Source organism: Cyprinodon tularosa, unplaced genomic scaffold (genome assembly GCF_016077235.1).
Source record: "Cyprinodon tularosa strain WSP-4 unplaced genomic scaffold, ASM1607723v1 ctg311, whole genome shotgun sequence".
NCBI lineage: Eukaryota > Metazoa > Chordata > Actinopteri > Cyprinodontiformes > Cyprinodontidae > Cyprinodon > Cyprinodon tularosa.
In genome coordinates this window covers 27,170-46,218 of record NW_024039021.1, presented here as the reverse complement: position 1 = coordinate 46,218, position 19,049 = coordinate 27,170, and the positions used below count along the sequence as shown (strand labels likewise).

Genomic DNA, 19,049 nt, shown 5'->3' with positions numbered 1-19,049 from the left:
TGTTACAGAAAATCATACAGCTGGGAAGTTGTGTTTTTTATTTTCTTTTTAAGTTGGAGTTCACTCATTTTCAATGCTTCTTATCTAATGTCAAACTGTAAGTATGTGTTTCTGTCAGGAATTAGCTTAGATGTGTCACAGCCTCATGTCAAATAGTCCTGCTGATGTTAAGTTAAATAAAAATCTGTTAGGAAAAATAGTCAGAAAATGGAAACTCTTGCACACTTACAATGTTTGAGATCAATTATTTTTTATTTTAAGCACTTTCACTGTAACAAACTTAAATGAAACATAGATAAAGAGTTAAGTAGGTCAAAACAACATCTAATAGGATAGAGAATGAACATTATTTAATGCCTTAAAGTGGGTAAATCCACGTGTTTACAGCAAAGCAAATAAAAACTCTCCAATACAACAAAAAAATCTGCTTTCTCCAAGAAGATGGAGTCATTTAAAGGTGATGCCTTCAACACTGTTCCTCGGGGCCCACCATACAGCATGTTTTAGGTGTTCCCCTACCTCCAACTTAAATAAAAAAATAAACAGACCTCTCCAGCCCTTGGAGGCTGCTGAGAAAGATTTGCAATCATTTGATTCAGATGTGCTGAAGCACATCTCAATTTATTAAGTCAGAATTCTGCCTGGAAGTGAACATGTGTAGTGAAAACTCATAGGAGCTGTATATTTAAAAAAACACAGATACAAACTTATCTCCAAATGCATTTTGAATATTTTATATGTGTGCAGATTTATTACCATGAGGCCACTATAATGTCACCATCAAGCTTGGACTCATGGTTGAGTCCATGCTCCTTCTCTCCCCTCCTGGCATGCTGTTTGTATGAGCCTGTAGATTCTCTCTTTCTCTGCTGGATAGCTGTTTCTGTATGGACGACCAGCTCTACCTGTCATGGTTTTGGTTCTGTTGTACTTTACTTTGTTCCATGTTTCCTAGTTTTATTGGTTTAATTCCTATTTTGTTGTAGTTTCTAGATTCATGTCAGTTCTCAGGTTTTTCTGTTTTCCTTTGTTGCCCTCTTGTGTGTGTTCCTTTCCACTTGGCTCCCTCATTGTCTCCTCTCACACCTGCTCCTTGTCAGCTCGTTAGCCCTGCCATGGTCTCAGTAAGCTACATATACTCCCCCTCTGCAGTCACTCCTTGTTGTTGCTGGTCCTGTCATCGCTGTTGTCTTCTCACCTCGTCTCTCCCTGGCTCCTTGTGCATGTTTTCTCTTGATGTCTCCATGGTTCTGGTCTGTGTTACATTTTTAGTTGGATTTTTGGATTCCTGCCTTTGTTGACTATTTTAATCACTAAAACTACAAGAATTCACCTCAGCCTCTCTTGCCTCTGCATTTGGGCCCTCTAAATCACAACTAAACCTTGACAGTACCATATTTAAAAATAAATACAGAAATAAATACATGCTCAATAAATAAATAAGCATACAAATTACAATAAACAAATAAATGTAGGTAGGAATTTAATTATACAGTGAGACATAAATGTGTGTATATATATATTAGGGTTGTCACGATACTAAACTTTTCAACTCGATACCGATACTAAGGAAAATATTCGATACTCGATACCATTTTCGATACCACAAGGATAAAAACAAAGACTCCAAAATTTAACAGAAATTTTTTCATTAATAAAAAAAATACAATAAATAGATAAATAACTTCAATAAACAATATTTTGAGGTTGTTGGCTGTGCACAATATTAAGCAAGCTTCATAAAAAACGTACAAAATTAAAATTAAGTGTTCTTCCTTGGCTATGCTTTGCACACATAACAATGACACTAGCCAAACCAGTTAAAAAACAAAAATAATTCTCAGCAGCTGCACCTGTTACAGAAAAAAGTCTGAAACTGAAAAGTGCGTAGAATTATTCAATCACACAGTGTTCAGAAAGTGCATTGTCCTCTATTCTGCACTTTAGATGAATGACTGTTTAGGTGCCACTGGTGGAAGCACTGTATCGATACTTTTGAAAATGAGTATTGTATCCGGATACAACTTTTCAGTATCGATTCTTTTTTGAGTATCGATACTTTTGACAACCCTACTATATATATATATATATATATATATATATATATATATAGATATATATATATATATATATATAAACACACAGGAGGTGACTAGCTTAGCGTATGGCGAGTCCTTACTTGCGTTCTTATGAATTGAGAAACGGCCTATGACTTTAGACTCGACTTCAGACTCTCCTCTCCTCCTGTAGATCTGACCAATGCAGTAAAATGCTAACTAACCAATGGGCAGAAGTTGACCCTGTAAGACGCAGCCTTCCTCATTTGCATAATGAGGCAGAACTGTAAAAACGACAGGCAGAAATAAATAGCATTAAAGAGATATATAAATACTTAATATTTAAAAATAAGTTATTAATAAATAAAGTTGAAGATTATAACTGTCATAGTGGGCTTTAAAGATCTGACCCACATGCAGAGAACCACTCAGAGACCAAGGGTAAAAGGTAACTGGTTTATTGAGGGTTAGCAAAACAGAGATGGAGAGAGATATTCTGCTGGGTAATACTGTTGAACCTCAGCGGACTGATGAACCGGAACCGGAAACTGTTTTGGGGTGCTCTTGGTTATTCCTTTCATTCAGTTTGTGGGGTTAAATCCAGAGAAGAATGAACTCGTTGGAGAGCGGACAGGCAGACTAACGTTGGAACCAGATGAGTAAAGGAGTGGACTGTCACTTGGTTTTCCCGAAGTGGACTTGAACATGTGGAGGTTTCCCCTTGCTCAGTGTGACTCAGTTTAACCTTCCAGGGGGGTGTAGAAGGTCCAGGCTTATCCAGTGATACAGGAAGGCTTCCCAATACTGGCAAACACTCTGGTGTCGAGGTAGTGACAGCCCGCTGCTCAAATACTCATCTGGTAAAGACCCAACGAGCCGCAGGTGTGCAAGGAGGCCCAATGAGACCAGGGCACCATCTGGTGGTGGAGAGAAGAAAAACACAAAAACAAACCACACAAACTGGAATCCTAACAATAACGGACAACAAATAAATAAGGTAATTATTACAAAGGCAAATAAATAACGAAGTTAATAAAAGAGATATATACATTCATGTCTCATTGTATTATTTAATTTCTACCTACAGTTATTTGTTTATTGTATTTTTCGGGGCACATAATAGTATGCTTATTTATTTATGGCGGCCTAGTGGTTAGGGCATAGGACTTTGAATCCTGAGGTTGTGAGTTCAATCCCCCACTCCCACAGACTGCCACTCTGGGTCCCTGAGCAAGACCCTTGACCCCCACACTGCTCCCCTGGCGCCTCATAATGGCAGCTCACTGCTCTCCAAGGGGATGGGTTAAATGCAGAGAAGTAATTTCCCTCTGGGATTATTAGAGTATAGAATATGTCCTTTGATTATTAAATAAATACACACATTTTTTATCTTTCTTCTTGACCTATAGAAATTAATTTGTTGACACAGCACATGTTGTGACTTGGGTGAGAGAACTATTTCCAATACTCGCCCGCATTTGGCATTAAAAGTTAATAAAAGCTCTCCAATTCTCAAGTAAATATTGTTCAGATTCCCTGATGTAAGATTTCCATGGTTAGACATAATCTGTTTTAACCACTAGGTGGTGCTAGGTCCAATTACATCCCTTTAATCTGAGGCAAAGCTTAGAAACAGTAAGCTAATATCTATAAAAGTGCATTCAGTTTTACTATGAAATGGCTTTCTGGGTATAATGGACAAAAAAATTTACAAAATAAAGAAAATATCTTCTCAGTTCTTTTTGTTTTTTTGTTTTTTTGCATCCAAAACACTTTTGGCTGCATTGCCTCATACAATGTATTAAAGTTCCATACAGTCAGATTGGATAAAAGTTTTCTGTCTAAGGAAAACCATCTGATTGCATCGACTCATTAAATCGAAAACAATCCCTCACACCACTTGTAGAGACAGTGGAGAGGAAAAACTCCCTTTAAACCAGAAGAAACCTCCAGCAGAACCAGACTCAGTGTGAGCGGCCATCTGCTGAGGCCGGCTGGGGTTCAAGGAGACAGAAGCGGAGATACAGAAGAAACAGAGATACAAACGGCAACTGTCAACCAGCTCCTGGAAACATACAGCCAGGAAAACGAGCTTCAAACCAGTGCCTATGTCAGAGGATGAAAGAGAGCACATACAGTTAGTCATATTCAGAGAAACAAGGCCATCACATCTTTAAATCCCGGCCTGGTGACCTTTGCCAAATGTCTTTCCCCTCTCTCTAAAGATGTATCATGTCTAGCTACTTTTGAAAGGCAATTATAGCCTAAAAACAAAAAAACACACAAATGTTTTTCTAAACCTTTTTTCCCCCCGTAAATAGTGGCTAGTTAAGGTTGCTATAGCTCCCTTTCACAAAGCTTCTCAGTCATAAATATTTGATGTGATGTTTTTTGTTAAGCTTAAATTTTGTTTGTAGCTCCCTAAAGGACACTACATCTGGCAGGAGGCTGCAGAGCATTAAGAGCAGAACTGAGGAACTGTTTCTTCTCAAAAACGTCCTTGTTGAAGAGTTGGCATTAATACCTTCCACGATTGCTTTGGTTCTCCTGCACCATTTTGCAATTTGTCAGTGTAGTATTTTGTTTGCTAACTTGTATTACTTTGGTTAATTTATTTTCATATTTCATATACAATGCTCAAATAAATAAAAGGAACACTCAAATGACACATCCTAGATCAGAATGGATTAAATGTTATTATTCAATAAGCCTAATTGGTTCTGTATAAACTTGAATGTGCCTACAACAAAATCCCATGGAAATCTTCAATGGAAATTAAATTTGTTAACCCTTGAAAGCCTGATTTTGGACTCACAAACAAATTATTCACAAACATTAAATTCAGTTTATTTATATAGCACCAATTCATTACACGTGTCATCTTAATACACAGACACAATTCAACCAAATCATACAGTCAGATTGGTTCAAAGTTTTATATCTGAGGAAAACCAAGCTATTTGCATCCTCTCATTGACTGTCCCACGAGGCTTAGAAGCCTGCCGGGTTGCAGGATTCTGTTGCTTTGGGGAACTCCAGCGTAGCTGCAGAGGAACCTTTGGTGTCAAGCCCAGTGGCCACAGATTCAGTTATGGAAGCACGGTCTGCCAGGCTTGTGTGGCGTTTCCTGGACCTTCTGAGGGAAAACTTGTCAGCCAATGAGAAGAGTCTCCTTTGTACATAGCTACTGTGAGGTCAGAACCAAGCGGATCCAACAGACTCCTTTCCTTCCCTGATCCTGGATCCTTGCTACCCTGAGCAAAGTGGAGCTCTTCTCTCCAGCCTGGACCTACGGAAAATGGTTTTATTGAATTATTTATGTATTTGAATATGGATAAGAAAGCCCTTTACCACAGCTGCACAAAAGTATTTAACCTAAGACATCTCCAAAACCGGGCAGACTGCACCTGGAGTGATAAATTTAGAAGAAAAGCATCCCAGTGAAGGTCTCTATACAAACATCTCCAATTTAAAAAGAAAATTGTATCTGTCATTAATTGGGGTGTTTTAAATTAGTATCCTTTCTGTGGTCTTTCAAATACATGAAAATGTATTTAATGTTTTCATGGAATGCACAAAACTACTATTTTTTTTTTGTCTTTTGGCACATTTATATTACAAATTCTCTATTTATTGGAGGAGTTTGCCAAAACAAAAGAAAACCAGCCTAAGATTAGAAAAGATGGTTATTTACTTTGAGGCTGGAGTTTCACTTCCACAGAGCCACACAGAAAATGGAGGATTTTATGCAGTTGTGGGACTTTAACCAAATTTTATGTACTGTGTCAGTTGATGGAGATCTATAATATTTAGCTGGCACTTGTTTCATATAAATAGTTGTTTATATTGTTTGATTTTGTAAATAAAGTGTTGATAAAAGTGAAAAAAAAACTTTTTATTCATCTTTCTCTTCTATATTCTTGTGTGTATTAACAATAAACTGAACAAAACATACAGTAGTTAATTACATGCGTCAATAAAATACAATTAATTATAATAAATAGAAAATGTATTTAAAAATGTAAATTTTACGGCACATCATCTGGGAGTCTCCTAAGTATTTAGAGACAATGACAACTAAACCAGTTTGATTTATGTATTAGTGTATGTATACGTATATCAATATAATGCAGTACAATTACTGATGAAAGTAAAGAGGATAATGAAATCTTGGTATGTAAAATGTTTTATTTGAGAAACTTAGCATTTGCATTTCAGCAGTCTGATGGCATAAGGAACCAACAGTTTAATTTCTTTTTATTTTATTTTATTTTCTGGTTTAATTAAGTGTTACATCTTTTCATTTCTATATCTGTTCACTTTGTATGTGGGTAAATCAAAATGGAGATTCTCAAGTTGAGATGAGAACTCTTACAGTGGCTCCAGCATCACCTTGTATGGCGATGTTGTAGGCTGTGTAAGAAGAACTGAATGATGACTGGGAGCTTAAGGGGAGACACTTCCTGGCTGACTTTTAGATAAAATTGGAAAGTATGCAGAGCCTCTCTGCCATTCAGCTGGTTCCCCATCTGATTGTTGAATATATAAAAAGAGTCTAATAGAAGGTGAGATTTTCCCATGTAATTTTTGCTTCTCAATTATTTTGTTAACCATGGCTGGAATAAATTCTGTTAATGCTTAAACATGTTTCGCTCTTTGTGTACACTATATGAGAACAATACCTCCACAGATTCCAACCGGATAAGCAAATGAAGTGCTTTTAACCCCTAATCCTGTAGGAAATATGATTGCTTTGACAGTTGTAATGTCCTCTTATCTTTGCATGGGGATTACTTGATGTTTCAAGGATTTTCTTTAGACTTTACAGCGTTGTAGTTTAGCAGTGATTGGAGGAATTGCCTACATCCAATTATGATGCACTCTATAGTCACATTCATGTTGCAGCGTAAAAATTATGATGACCTTAAACCTGCTCAAGGGACTAATTACTGACTAGACTTTTGAAGATGTATGTTGTTAGAGTGTAAGAAAAGGTTGGACAGCAGATGCACGTATAAAACATTATCACTTAATGTTGGAAAAAGTGGAAAATAATATTGGTATTTCAGACAGAAAATATCCAAACTGATCACAACTGTACTTTATTTAGTTATATAGCCACGTAAGCAAGTAAAAGTATAAAATTAAGTGTCTGGGGATGTTGTTTACAAATGTGGTAATTAATGTTGGTAATTACAAATGTGGCAGCGGAACACAGATCTCAATAACCAAAACTGTACCGGTAAAAGTAGGTTACTGGTTATTAAAGAACATTGTTTGCTCTGTTTCGAAGTCACTTCCACAATCATTTTGCATCACTAGTAGCAAAAACATTTTTGTTTTGTCTGGTTTATTGTTATTTGAATTATCAATTTCGTCCATCTACAGTCACTTCATCAAATTCTGGTCTGCGTATTAAAGGCAACTTCCACAATTGTATCCACAACATTGAGCAAGTGTTGCTTTCGACTTTCACAGACTATGTTTAGGGAAGTTCTGTACATCAAACAAAATCGGATCTATTTTAGACAGAGACTTTGCTAAAGTGCACAGTGAAACAAACATTGGACATAAAAGGTCTGGCAAAAGTACTTACAGCATTAATTCTTTTTCAATTGTGTCTCTTAAACTTAATTTTATAACCAACACATGTTTATGGTTTTTCAGCAAAAGGAATTTCACATTTTTGCTAAAAACAAATATCTGAAAAGTACTAACAAGTAACCTGAGTCCACCTTGAACATAATCTCAGTATAAATCCAGCTCTTGGAAACAGGGAAAACCAGAAAAGAGAGAGAACCCACGCATGCTCATGGAGAACATGCAAACTCCATGCAGAAAGACACCGTGCTAGGAATCGAATCCAGAACCTTCTTGCTGCAAGAGCATTAAATATATATGGTGCAAACATGCAGTATTTTAGTTGGTATTCAGTTATCAGTGTGATGCAGAGTCTGTGATATGATTTAGGTTTTTTTCCCAACAGTTCAACAGTCTGATGGTGGTGGGGAAGAAGCTGTTGCAGAACCAGTTAGACCTGCATCGAATGCTGCAAAGTCTCTTACCAGAGGGCAGCAGGGGGAACAGTCAATGGTGGGGATGTGAGCGGTCATTGATGATGTTACGGGTTTGGAAAAGGCAGCGATTGGATGAAATGTCCTTAATGGAGGGAAGAGGAGCCCCGATGATCCGCTCTGCTGTTCTCACCACTCTCCTCACCTTCTTACAGTCTGAGATGCTGCAGCCTCCACACCACACAGTGAGACAGCTGGTATGAACGCTCTCTATGGGGCTTCTGTAGAAGGTGGTAAGGATGGGTGGGGGCAGGTGGGCTCTCCTCTTCTTCCACAGGAAGTACAAGCGCTTCTGTGCCTTTTTGAGCCATTGATGAGCAGTGGGGCGTGGTTAGACCGGTTTTTCCTCAAGTCGACAATGACAATCGTTAGGAAGTGACATATGATGTAGTGGCTTGTAAAAAACTTTACTAACTTTGCATGTCCTTGTAGGAAAATTCAGCTCCACTAATGAGACCATGTAAAACCCACACTCTGGGCATTGTTGTGCATGTATTTGAAACTTACTGGAGTGAACCCTGCAAACCACTGTTTTGAGCTAAACTTGTATCACTTGAGAACTGGCACTAAACGGAAACAATATAATTCAAAATACACAGTTTTTTCATTTTCATTGGCAGCTCCATGATTTTTATCAATGCTTTTTTTTATATAGTGACCTTTAGTGTTTTTGAAAATCTCTTCTAAATAAAATTAATTATAATTATTCCTCCAAAATAAATGTTAGAAATTGGAATATTTCCAGCAAGTAATTATTATAGTATTTTTAAAGAGGAATAAAGAAGGAACTAAGAAGCAGACAGAGACGAGCAAACACAGGTCAAAATCTATCAAAAGTGATCTGGGGAAAAAAAAAAAGCAGAAGTATGCAAATCAAGAGCTATAAAAAACAGAAGTTATGTTAAAGAACTGACAATTTCTTTCTGACACATCACATTTTAGAGGGGAGATTTAAGTCAACAAGTCACATCCAGGTCAACCTTCACCTTCCAGTGATGGCAGAGGACGATATTCACTATGCTTCAGTGGTTATCAAAAGTAACAAACAGCCCAAGTCAGAAGGTAAGTTCATCTTTCTCTACATAAATGTGGAAGATTTTATAAAAATTCAGCTGAGTCTGCACATTTTCTTATGTCCACATTCTGTTTTTTGTTGGTGGTGTCTTCAAAAATTTGTTTAAAGCAAAAAAATAAAACCCTATGACATGGTTGGATTCATGGGAAAATTTGTACTTTTAGGAGATTTTCTATTAGGAATATTTAGATCTTTGTAATAAAATGAATCTTGTTCATTTAGGGATTTACACATAACAGTGAGAATTTGAATTTCTTTTCTGGATTTAACTAAAAGACACGAAGGGGAGGGCTAAAAATTTCTGTAAGTTTTCATCAGGACTCTAGTAGCAGCGTTCTGCATAAGCTTAAGGCTTTTGATGCAATTTGTGGACTTTTTAAAGTTGAAGAATCACAATAATGTATGATCATTTTTCTTTCACTGCTGCAAAAGATATTTCACATTTTTTTTGCAATATTCCAGAGGTTAAAATTCTAAAAATGTATTTAACATGAAATTTAAGACATGCATAGATAAAAAAAAAACATGGTTCAAAGACGACAACTTTAGTTTGGCTAACTCTGAAAGCAGAACTTTTAACGCCATTCAGGTAGTTTTGTTTTGATATTGAATCCATCCTATTGTACTTCCCCTTATTCAATACATGTTCATAACTTATAGAATACTGTGATCAGCTATCAAATACAGCAATGAAATCTAATGGGACAAATACAGAAAAAGTCTTGGAAAAAAATCTCTGAATGCACAATTACATCAAAATCAAATGTTTAATCGCAAATATGCAATAATAAAAATAAATAAATTAAAGTAAAATTGTTATTAAACAAATAAAATAAAATCCAGAATAGATCTGACAGCACACCAAAGTAAATAAATTTTGACAAAATCATTTCAATAGGAGGAGGCAAGTCCATAACGAACCTTACAGGTAAGCAACAGTAGCCTGAAGTTAACTAAACTAAAATCATCCTGATTTAAAGACCTACTATTCCCCAGACGAATTTTAAAAAATACCATCAATGTTGGTTGGTGATAAGTATGAACATGTTAGGAGGGGTTTTAGCAGGAGTTGATCAAGATGTTAGAGCAAGCTTTGGACAGGCATACATTGTGCAATATTTCAAAGGTATAGAGGAGGATTGTTTATTTCCAAGTGGATCATCTAAATAAGTGGTCCTCCTAATTGTCAATCATTCTGGTGATATGTTTACGTGCTCGCTGGATGGCCTACGATAAAAATAAGCATTTTCATGTGGAAATATTTTAGCCCAGTGTGCTACTCTGACAGGGTAGGAACATTGAAACAAAGTTTACATAGTGGCTAAATTTCTTTCCTGCCAATAAAAATGATCTTCGCCACTCTTGCAGGATGTTAATTTTCTAACCCGAAGAAATACTAATACAAAAAAATCCACTTCAGTTTATTACAAAACTTAATGTTTACAAAAAAGTGACAGTCAAAAAGTCTCAGTAGTGACAGTCAAACTTACAACTCAGAATGCACCATTTTTATTTATAACTGTTGTAGATTCCTACATTTATTTATGTATATAATTGCTTAAACGTACTTATTTTATCTTGTTTATTCAATATTTATACTTCAACGTATTTATAGCTATTTTTACTATTTCATACTTTGACATCGGAAGATTTCATTTAATCTTTACGTGGTGAAATGGCTAATAAAAGTCTTGAAAAAGGATGTTGAAATGTCCTTATTTCAATCATTTTAATATTTGACCGTGTTGATATTCTTCACAAAACAGAAAACAGGATAGGGATGAAAATGTTGAAAATGCTGTTTATTGCTTGATACCTAATTGTTGTGTAAGATAATAATATAAATATCTATAAAAGTTTTAATAACAGATTAAGCACATCATCAACATAATGTAATAGCTCTTGTGTATCTATATTAAATGGATAATTTAGTATCCATCCTTACTGGAGCTTTTTCAAAAATGTATGAAAAAGAAAAAAAATTAGTTTTTTGTTTCTTTTAATATAGTGTTTAGGAGATCAAACAAACTTCATTTAATCCTCAAAATAAAACTAACACAAAAGATGTGATTTCTGTGATGTGATTCCCTTGATGCAAGAAAATATAATACATTCATACTGTAAAGGAAGTTAATCTTAAAGCACCAAATATCGTACAGCAGATTAGTCCCATGGTTGTCATCTTCTCCTGGATACGCAGCAGGGAAAATAAACATTTTTTCATGGATGCTTATGTAGCCTAAGACATTTTAATTGTGGGCTAATACACACTCCAGACTCCAGAAAGATCAGTTTTTTGTCTTTTTTTGGTCCAATATGGCTCTTTGAACATTTTGGGTTTCTGACCCCTGCTGTAAGGCATGCATTCACAGATTTAAGGAAGTTTTAATCAGCTGTTCTTTGCTTCCCCTTTCCCAGGAGCAGGGGTTAAAACTTTTTTTAAATGAAAGACCACATTCGGCCTTGTTTCTGCTAAGTACGATTGAAATTTGAATAAATTAACTACCCCATATTCAATGTTATATTTTAGATATTCGAACAAAGATTATGTTTTTTTTTTTTTTTTTTTTTTACAAAAAATAATTTGAATTTTGTCCTGATTAGAAAGGTAATTTTTTTTATGGTTTATTGAATAAAATATGCATTTTGCTTTCATTTCTCCATTTGTGGGATTCCACTGTGGAATTTATTTTCAAAATAATACACAAACACAGAAAACTAGAAAAAGCCACCAGGTTTCCCTCATATATTAAAACATGGCTCCATCTTAGCAAAACGCTCTCTTTTAGAATACAGTTTGTTGTATACTCGGACTCTTAGCATGGAGTTGCTTTATATTCAGTTTGGGTCTTAGTTTTTGATCTGTTTGTTTTCTGTATTTCCTATTAGATTTTTAATCCATAAGATTAAATTAAACAGTACTTGATGCAATACTGCTAAACAAGTTAACGCCATTCTATCAGTTTCCACAGCAATTTTATCACCCAAACTCAAGGATGCCAAAACTCCAAGTATAAAAGTCAACAGCTGTTAGACGGATTGATCCACACAATTCATTACAACTTACCCGAGTTTTTACATTGCTAGACAATCATATGTCTGCCAGCAAACTACACAATTGGCAGATGTCATACAATGCTCCGCAGCCTGGAAGTGCCTCGTGAATTTAAAGAGACAGTACAAAAATAGGTTTCTCTCAGAAGAACCTCAGATAGGGAAGAAACATAAACATTTGATTTAACTCAAATGATAAGCATGTACACTGCAAAAAATGTAAATCTAAGTAAGTAAATTTTTCTTAAAACAAGTGCATTTCTTCTTGAATTGAGCAAGTAAGTAAGACTCTTTGCCAGTGGAATAAGAGAATTCAATCTGAAAAACTCACACAGAGAGAAAAGATAATTAGAAGAATTTATTGATAAGAAAGTATAGTCTTTGGCGCTCAGACCTCGGCAGGAACATTCATGCTGAATTATGCTTTAACATGCATGAGTAGATGAATGTGAATAGGGATGTTCCCCCCGGGCCTGAAACTGGTGGTGGTTTAATCCGAGCTGGTTGACAAGGTGATCTGCTGGGCAGAATTGTGGGACTAGAAGACTGAGGGAGCTGACGCCGGGGCTTCACTCAGACTCGGGATATAGAGGTCCTGCTCAATGATGCAGGCACCGTGAAGTGTCCATGATGAGCAAGCATGAAGCGACAGTGGAGAGGAAAAACTCCCCTTTGGGAAGAAACCTCTGGCAGAACCGGGCTCAACATGGTGGTCTTCTGCCGGACCAATGCGATGAGGCGAGGGATGGTGACAACTGGGATTAATACTCTCTGATGAGGTTGAGGTGAAGTCGTGTCATGGAGGACGATTCAGCTGCGATGGCGGAGAAGGGGATGGAGGTGGGTGAATTGTCGTCTGAGTCGAAATCCGACATTGCGATTGCAGGATAGCGGCTGTGGTGAGATTTGAGGGAGTTTATAAAGTGGAAGCAGGACGCTGATTGGGCTTCGTGGTGGAGTAGTTCGAAGCTGATTGGCTCGCTTCGGAGACGGATCGGCTTCTGATTGATGGAGGTAAGTCAGAGTTTCTTCAATTGAACTTTCGCTAGAGCTTCATTTTACATTTAAAATAAGAAAAAAAGACTATAGTCTCTTACTACTTACTCAAGTGCATAATATCAAATTTATCTTATTTTAAGGGTAAAAATGCTCATTCCATTCGCAGATCATCTTATTTTCCTACTCAGATTTAAGGTAAATACACTTGTTTAAAGACATTTTTACAAATTTTCAGAACGTTTTTGCAGTGTACCTTTTGTGAGACGTTTCCCCCCAGGCCCTATAAAACTGCTGTTTAAAAATAACAACTTAGACAAACTACTACAGCAGAACTACAGGCCCATCTTGAACTTCCCCTTCAGTACAATTATTTAAATAGCTGTTTTACGGCTACCTTCCTAACATATCCAACCGCTTCAACAAGCTTCCATGTTCACCACAGTACAAAGACTGCCCTCATCAAGGTGTGTGTTTGCATCTGTATAAATGTAGACAATGGAAGAACCATATTACTGTTATTATTGGACCCCCGTGCAACATTCAACACTGTTGATCCTTCCATTGTATATTAGAGTGCTTAGAAACCTGTACCAGCATTCTGGTACAGCACTGGACTTACTTGAAGGACAGGGATTTTTTGGGGTAGGGAAATTTACTTTAGAAAACATACAAATCATATGTGGTGTCCCCCAAGGGTTAATCTTAGGGCCCCTTTTATTTAATACCAATACATGAATTTGCAAAACTTAGCTTAAGCTAAATCAAAAAAAAAAAAAAAACTCAAGTAATAGCGTTTGCACCAAAGACGAGTGTTCAAAAATCAGCACACAGCTGTGGGTATTACAGCTGATAAAATAAAACTCATTTTTTATTGTTGTAAAATGCTTCAAAATGTTCACTTTTTGAGTGATAACACTGAAAGAGGCCGAGTACACTGAAGTGAAATTAAATTACAGATTTCCACAAATTCCTATGACCATGGGTTTATGGGACAAACATTTTTTAAGTCTTATAAAACAATCAAAACAGATAACTCAAATTTCAATCCAAAGAAAATCAGGCTCAAAATATGGAGGTAGTGATGGACTCAGACCTGAACCTTCAGTACCTCATAAAGACAGTAATAAAGTCGGCCTTCTACCGCCCAGAGAATAAAAGAAATAATGTCTCAGCAGGACCTTGACAAACTATTTAATGTGTCCATCTTTAGTAGATCTGATCACTACAAGGGTTACTTTACAGGTTTGAATCAGATGTAGCTGACCCAAAATGCCGCTGCCCACTTCCTCCCCAAAACTAAGAAGTGGAGCACAGTGCTAAAGGGCTTACATTGTCTTTCAGAGAATAAAGTAAAAAAAAAAAAAAAAAAAAAATATATATATATATATATATATATATATATATATATATATATATATATATATATATATGTTCGTCAATACATAACAAAATGGATAAGCTGCAAATACATTGCAGACTTCCCATTAGTACATCCACTGCCCAGACCTCTCAGGTTTCCTGGCTCTGATCTACTCTGTGTACCCAGAACCAGAACCAAACACAGAGAAGAAGCATTTAATACTTATGACTATTGATAAGGAATAAACTCCCAGAAAGCTATAAAAGCTATAAAATTTGCATCATCACTTTGGATTGTCTTGACGCTTAAATCTGGCCTGTAGATAAATTTATCTTACCTATTACATAGAAATACATAGTTGTGTCATTTCATTAATATCCTTTGAAATCTCTTAAAAGAGTATATTAATTGTAGCTACTATCTACTGTATTTTGGAATGTATTTTATACCTAAATGTTATTAAGTCCACTGATCTTCTGATCTCGCAGCTAAAAAGGAAGAGGAATCTGTTTATACTGAGGTGAAGGTGAAGAAAGAACCAGCTCAAGGTATGTAAAAAAAGGTACTTCAAAGTACTTCAATGTAAAATCTAAAACATATTCCCAAATCAGATGTTTTAAAAAAAAAAGAAATAAATATTGCTAATGTGATAAGGGTAATTATCCCAAATTATTCCTGTTGTTGACTAAAAAAGTACTACTTCTGCAAATACCAATACTATCTTCCAAATTTATTATCATCCCTGGCAGGTGTTATGGAAATTTTAAATAACAAGAATTAAGAAACTTTCCACAACATAAGAGAAGATCAATTTTATCGTGCCAAAATTATTCGAAAGCATACAGCGTCCATACGCACACACACGCCACCCGGACAGTGAATGTGCCCTGAGAAGAAACTAATCAAATCCCTTATAACCATCCAGTGGCTAACAGCAGTGCAGTGATGAAAAACAGAAGCGAAGAGGATCCAATCCACTTTATTTATATAGCACGATTTCAATAAACACAAGGTTTCCAAAGTGCTGCACAAAAGGATAAAATAACTTAAATAAATAAAAATAAATAAAAGTAAATAAAATAGAATAAAAGCACTGCCCGCACAGGATAAAGATATGCATGTGTATACATAAAATCAAGGATAAAACAAAGAACTCTTTAGGAGATTACTTCACCTAGGGACCAGGGTAATAAACCTGACATCATACATATATATTTAAGAAAAGACTTGGTTACTATTCAAAAGTATAAGGATGAACAGGAGTAATGAATTTGTATTGTATGTTGAACTGTGTTTTATGCTTAAATGTAAAGTTTATTAATCTTATGACTTTGCAGCTATAAAAGAGGAGGAGACCATTTCTAAAGTGCAGGTGGACAAAGAACCAGCTCAGGGTGAGTACAAAAGTATTTTAATGCAAATCATCCCATATCTATTGGTTTTATAAAGAATAGGTTGTACTTTAAGGTACCAGTTATTTAAGGGTTAAACATTTTCTCTTTAGGTAGATACCCCCCCAAAAAAAGACTGAGGAATCTCAACTTTTTCATGACTAACTGAAAATGTTTTTCTCCACTGTAAAAATTTATAAAAACAGAAAAAAAAAAAAAAATATATATATATATATATTTATTTTCAGAAAGAGAAAGAGAGAGAGAGATTTTGTCATTTTGCAAAAAGGTTAATAACGACCCTTTGTTTCTCATATTCTTAGGCAATTACCTGAAGAGAGCTTTTTTAGTTTTTAACTGAAGCTTAATCTTAGACTATTAGAATTTTTTCCTATAAATAAAATCTCATTTGCTTAATTTAAACATCATAACAGGCCTTAGAAACATAGTTTAGAATTTTAATTTCTACCTTTTAGATTAAAATGTTGCTCAGGCGAAGCAAAATGAAAGATTAAAAACTCTTGACAAAAGGCTAAGTTTAATAAAAACTAGAGATGATTCAAATTTTATTCCAAAGAAAATTAGCATGCAGTTCATTACACATCTTCTATTTGATAAAGGGTTGCAGAACGCTGTAGCCCACCTCAGTTTGTTAAGTTCATCTGGAGAAAACAACCCCCAATGGAATGAGGTAATTTATCCAAAATTACGCTGGGGAAGATTCTCAGTCATGCAGATCATAGCCATTCCAAAAAAATAAAATAAAAAACCCACTTTGTTTCCAAGTTTGTAGACGTTTTGCTTGCCATCCGAGAAGCTTTCTCAATTCAAAATGTCAGGAATAGCGTTGAGTTTAAAGTTTTATACAGTAGCCCAACAAAGCCTTGTTTTTGTTTTGAAAACATGCAAATTGAAAAGGACGCAAGGGTAGGTAGTAAGTAGTGGCTCACTTTGAAAACCACTGTTTTAATCTAATAGAGAATCTGTGTTGAATCTCTGTCAGGAAAGGCAGCAGGAAGATTTGGCCTCTATGGGCAGCTGGCCGGCTGTTTTGGGATTCTCTCTGCCATTTTGCTGCTTATTATCATTGGAATCTGTGTTTATTGTAAGTATATGAAAACAGCAAAGTCATGAATTAGTATATTTTTGTATCAGCGCATATGCAATATGCTCATTGGTTTGTTGAAGGGGTTCATTACTGGAAAAATGGCATTACAATGCATCATATATTTCAGTTTCGGTAAAACTTTTAAGGAATCTGACTTAAGCATTTTAAAGTGCCTTGAGATGACATATGTTGGGACTTGGTGCTATATAAACAAATTTAAACTGATTTTAAGTGAACTAATTTAAAGACTGGGGTCTTTGTTTCGGTGAGCAATACATTTTAAGGCTCTTTTCAAAAGATTGCTTAACCACAGTGCATTTATACCAGGAGGTAAAGTAAAGTTAAACTATCAAACAAAAACAACAAATTAGAATTAAAAAGTTACATGATAGTTATTCTTAAACATTTTTTTTTATTTTATAGTTGCAACAGTTCAGGAGAGCACTGCAAATGAGTTGAACCAGCTGAAATCAAACCAAAGGATCCTGCAGAGGGAAATTCACAACCTGACCAACCTCAACAACAAATTAAGTTCAGATTATACAAATCTGACTACCGCTTCTGCTGCTTTAAAAAACACAATCACCACACTGGCTGCGGAAAACCACAACCTGACGTTGCTAAACGAAGAGCTGAAGAAAGACAGGAAAAACCTCTCAGATATAATTGAACACATGGAGAAAACTGGGAATGAGCTCAATGTCAGTCGAGCTCAGTGGAGCGTTGATGCCTATTGTCCTAGAAAAGCTGGTGGTACATGTTCTGATCATAACTCAGTGGTTTTTGTGAACTAGATAAGAATGTGCAAATATACCTAACAGCAACATAATGGGTTTATATTTATTTCTGGAACACTCTTGTTTCAGATAGAAAATGCAATTCTTGCCAGGAGGGCTGGAAATCCAATTTTTCCAGCTGTTACGCATATAACGACCATGAATCCTCTAATTGGAGAAACTGGGAAGGTGCACGGGAAGATTGTAGAACAAAGATATCAGATCTGATAGTCGTCGCTAATGAAAAAGAAAAGGTAAGCAGAACCGTAGAACAAATTTAATGGATTTGAAAAGCACACCAACTGAAAACTCTTTGCTCCAATTAATTCTGATTGCTTAGTTAATATATTATCAATATCGTTAATGCTTTATTTTCATAGAGACAGAAGGTAATGATAAAATTAAACTGTGTCTGTTTTTTTTTCTCAGGAATATTTAAAAGATATCAGTCCAGCTATAAAAGGCATCACAGGATACTGGATCGGCCTCAGAGCTGTAAATGGAACATGGAGATGGATCGATGGAAGTGATCTAATCAATCAGTGAGAAATACATTATTTGACACACTTTGTAAAAAGCAAATCTATTAACCTTGATCTAAAAGCTGTTTTTTTTTTCTTAGAACCTGGATACAGCAGCAGCCTGCAATTGATGGTCATTGTGTGACTACTCTCACTAACAAAGGATGGAAATCAGTGCGCTGTAATGAAACCAGGGCGTGGATCTGTGAAAAAAAGGCTTTAACACTTTAGCCTCGACCTATTCACATGTGGCGAATGTTTTACAGAGCCTATGTGGGAGTCCTGACCCTGAGAATCTCTGCCGTCTATTCTCTCTCCAAAGTACAAAAGAAACCTACTAGTGACACAACAAACCATGAAATATTATGAAATACAGTCAGCATTTTTTTTATTTACATTTTCTCATTTAAAAATTTCATTGAAACAAAATCACAAATTACACTGTAAAATAAATTTTTTGTGCATCTCATATTTGCCGTTCAAACTTAAAATCATAACCTTTTTAATTGAAAGATAAAATAAAGCTACCAGAATCCAGAATGTGTTTACGTTTTTTGTTGTTGTTGTTTTCTACAGTAAATATTGACCTGAACAAACAATACAGCCATTGGCATAAACAATGCAAACTGACCCA

General features: G+C 35.6%; 1 protein-coding gene across 1 annotated transcript; it reads left to right on the top strand.

Annotated features, from left to right (window-relative positions):
- The first annotated feature begins 9,067 nt into the window (after nt 1-9,067).
- Nucleotides 9,068-18,940, top strand: LOC119788201 (C-type lectin domain family 4 member G-like). The gene is made up of 8 exons (XM_038292396.1): nt 9,068-9,193; nt 15,108-15,167; nt 15,957-16,013; nt 17,014-17,115; nt 17,542-17,868; nt 17,985-18,148; nt 18,324-18,436; nt 18,517-18,940. The coding sequence occupies exons 1-8, from the start codon at nt 9,127-9,129 to the stop codon at nt 18,644-18,646; spliced, it is 1,020 nt and encodes a 339-aa protein (XP_038148324.1). The 5' UTR covers nt 9,068-9,126; the 3' UTR covers nt 18,647-18,940.
- Nucleotides 18,941-19,049: the final 109 nt, after the last annotated feature.

What these genes read in the sequence shown, in the direction of transcription:
- LOC119788201 (XM_038292396.1), top strand. Translation starts at nt 9,127, where the DNA reads ATGGCAGAGGACGATATTCACTATGCTTCAGTGGTTATCAAAAGTAAC. An exon ending in CTATTGTCCTAGAAAAGCTG is followed by an intron (nt 17,869 to 17,984) that starts GTGGTACATGTT and finishes CTCTTGTTTCAG; the next exon opens with ATAGAAAATGCAATTCTTGC. An exon ending in TCGCTAATGAAAAAGAAAAG is followed by an intron (nt 18,149 to 18,323) that starts GTAAGCAGAACC and finishes TTTTTTTCTCAG; the next exon opens with GAATATTTAAAAGATATCAG.